General features: G+C 53.9%; 1 protein-coding gene across 3 annotated transcripts in view; it reads right to left on the bottom strand.

The window, feature by feature from the left end:
• Window positions 1-275: 275 nt before the first annotated feature.
• Window positions 276-1,908, bottom strand: part of fzd9b (frizzled class receptor 9b) — a 4,312-nt gene continuing 2,679 nt past the window's right edge. Inside the window, exon 2 of one of the 3 annotated variants that reach the window (XM_019886079.1) lies at window positions 276-1,507. In XM_019886079.1, the coding sequence (XP_019741638.1) occupies window positions 653-1,507 (855 nt within the window). In that variant the 3' untranslated portion in view covers window positions 276-652. Of the gene's footprint in view, window positions 1,871-1,908 lie in introns of all 3 variants that reach the window. The other 2 variants (XM_019886077.1, XM_019886078.1) reach the window with 2 other exon arrangements.

Raw genomic sequence — 1,908 nt, forward strand, 5'->3', positions numbered from 1 at the left:
CCGCATTTTAAAGTGATGCAAACATTCATTCTCGCCACAGTTTGTCCCTCTTTTCATCAGCGAGTCTCTTTGAGGATTATCTTCGGAGACGCCTCTGGGACGCATTTGGATAGGAGACCCGCTTGCAGAGACATTCCCGGAGAGAGAAATCTGGAAAACAAGACATGAGCACTCACTTGTCACATATTAATTCTCTCATTCAACGACTCTAAAGGCTGGAATATTCATCACAGGAGGCAGTGAAATTGTTTCCAAAATGACAACAAGCCAGGCGCTCGGAGTTGAACTGAAGTTCTACAAATTTATTGTCATCCAAAAAAATAAAGTCGAGAACCGGTGTGCTTACAAAAGGCACTTCATCTCTTCTGAATAAATGCATCCAAACACAACATGTGGTGAGGGAAAAGATGAATTTAAATTAAATATATTTACAATAAATAAACATTTATACAGATTTATACATCTAATTGTGCTGCTTTGTCGAAGTAAAATCCCACAATTGCTTCCAATATCAGTCCACTGCACGGAACAATATGGCTAATAACGATACCGAACATGTCCCTTTTTGCGCTGAATCCTGTTGGCGGACCATCTTGACCCGACACCCCCCCCCCAGACTGCCTTTTTAGCAGCTTCTTATGTGGCACGTTTGTCAAACATGAGTAGGACAGTCCGCGTGCAGGTCCGTCTTGGCCATGTGCAGGACCACGGCGGGGGATTTGTAATGGCAGTGGGTGCTGCTGCAGCTGACCCCGCTGCAGGGCTTCCTGCCGTTAGTCCTGTCCGTCAGCTTCCTGCTGCACAGTCCCTGCCACGTCTGCAAGGTCTTGGAGCTCCACACCCACACGCCGCTGGTGATGCCCACCACCAGAGACATGAAGATCTTCAGCATGAAGATGGCCACGGTGGGCACGGAGGCCTCCAGGGAGCAGTCGCCGCCGTGGCCGTTGTAGGAGCCGCACGTGGCCTGCAGGCCTCTCAGCTTCCAGTAGTCCATGTTGAGCCTCTCGTAGAAATAGCAGACGATGACACACGTGGCGGGCACCGTGTAGAGGATGGAGTAGATGCCGATTTTCACCATGAGCTTCTCCAACTTCTCTGTGTTAGTGCCCTCGGTTTTCATCACCTTGCGGATGTGGAAGAGTGCCACAAAGCCGGTGAGGATGAAGGACGTGCCGATGACGAGGTAGCAAGAGAGGGGGATGAGGACGAATCCGGTGAGCGCCCCCGAGTCCATGCTGCCGACGTAGCACAGGCCTGTCAGCTCGTCTCCGGCCACCTTCCTCATGGTGAGGATGACGATGGTCTTGAGCGCCGGGATGCCCCATGCCGCCATGTGAAAGTAGTTGCTGTGCGCCTCGATGGCTTCATGACCCCATTTCTTCCCCGCGGCCAGAAACCAGGTGAGTGTGAGGATGACCCACCAGATGGAGGAGGCCATGCCGAAGTAATAGAGGATGAGGAAGACGATAGTGCAGCCCGTAGACTCCAGCCCTTCCTGGATGATGTACAGCTCGCCGTGCTCCCGGTCGCAGGCGATGTTCTCGGCGCCTGCCACGGAGCGGATGATGAAAGCCACCGAGTAGACGTTGTAGCACATGGAGAGGAAGATGATGGGCCTTTCCGGGTATTGGAAGCGGTGCGGCTCAAGGAGGAAGGTGAGCACGGTGAAAGCGGTGGACACGAAGCACAGGATGGACCACACCGTCATCCAAATGAAGGCAAAGTCTTTATCTCGCCTGGACCAAAACACGTCCATGGCGGGCGAGCAGCGGGGCGCACACGACTGACTCTTCTCAACGAACTGGAACTTATCAGGATTCTCGCAGGAGCCTGCGCCGCCCGCGGAGCGGCCATTGCTGGCGACTCCCTGCCGAGGGCGAGGGGGCACGGGGAGCACGCCCTCAC

Source organism: Hippocampus comes, unplaced genomic scaffold, assembly GCF_001891065.2.
Source record: "Hippocampus comes isolate QL1 unplaced genomic scaffold, H_comes_QL1_v1.1 scaffold29, whole genome shotgun sequence".
Lineage (NCBI taxonomy): Eukaryota > Metazoa > Chordata > Actinopteri > Syngnathiformes > Syngnathidae > Hippocampus > Hippocampus comes.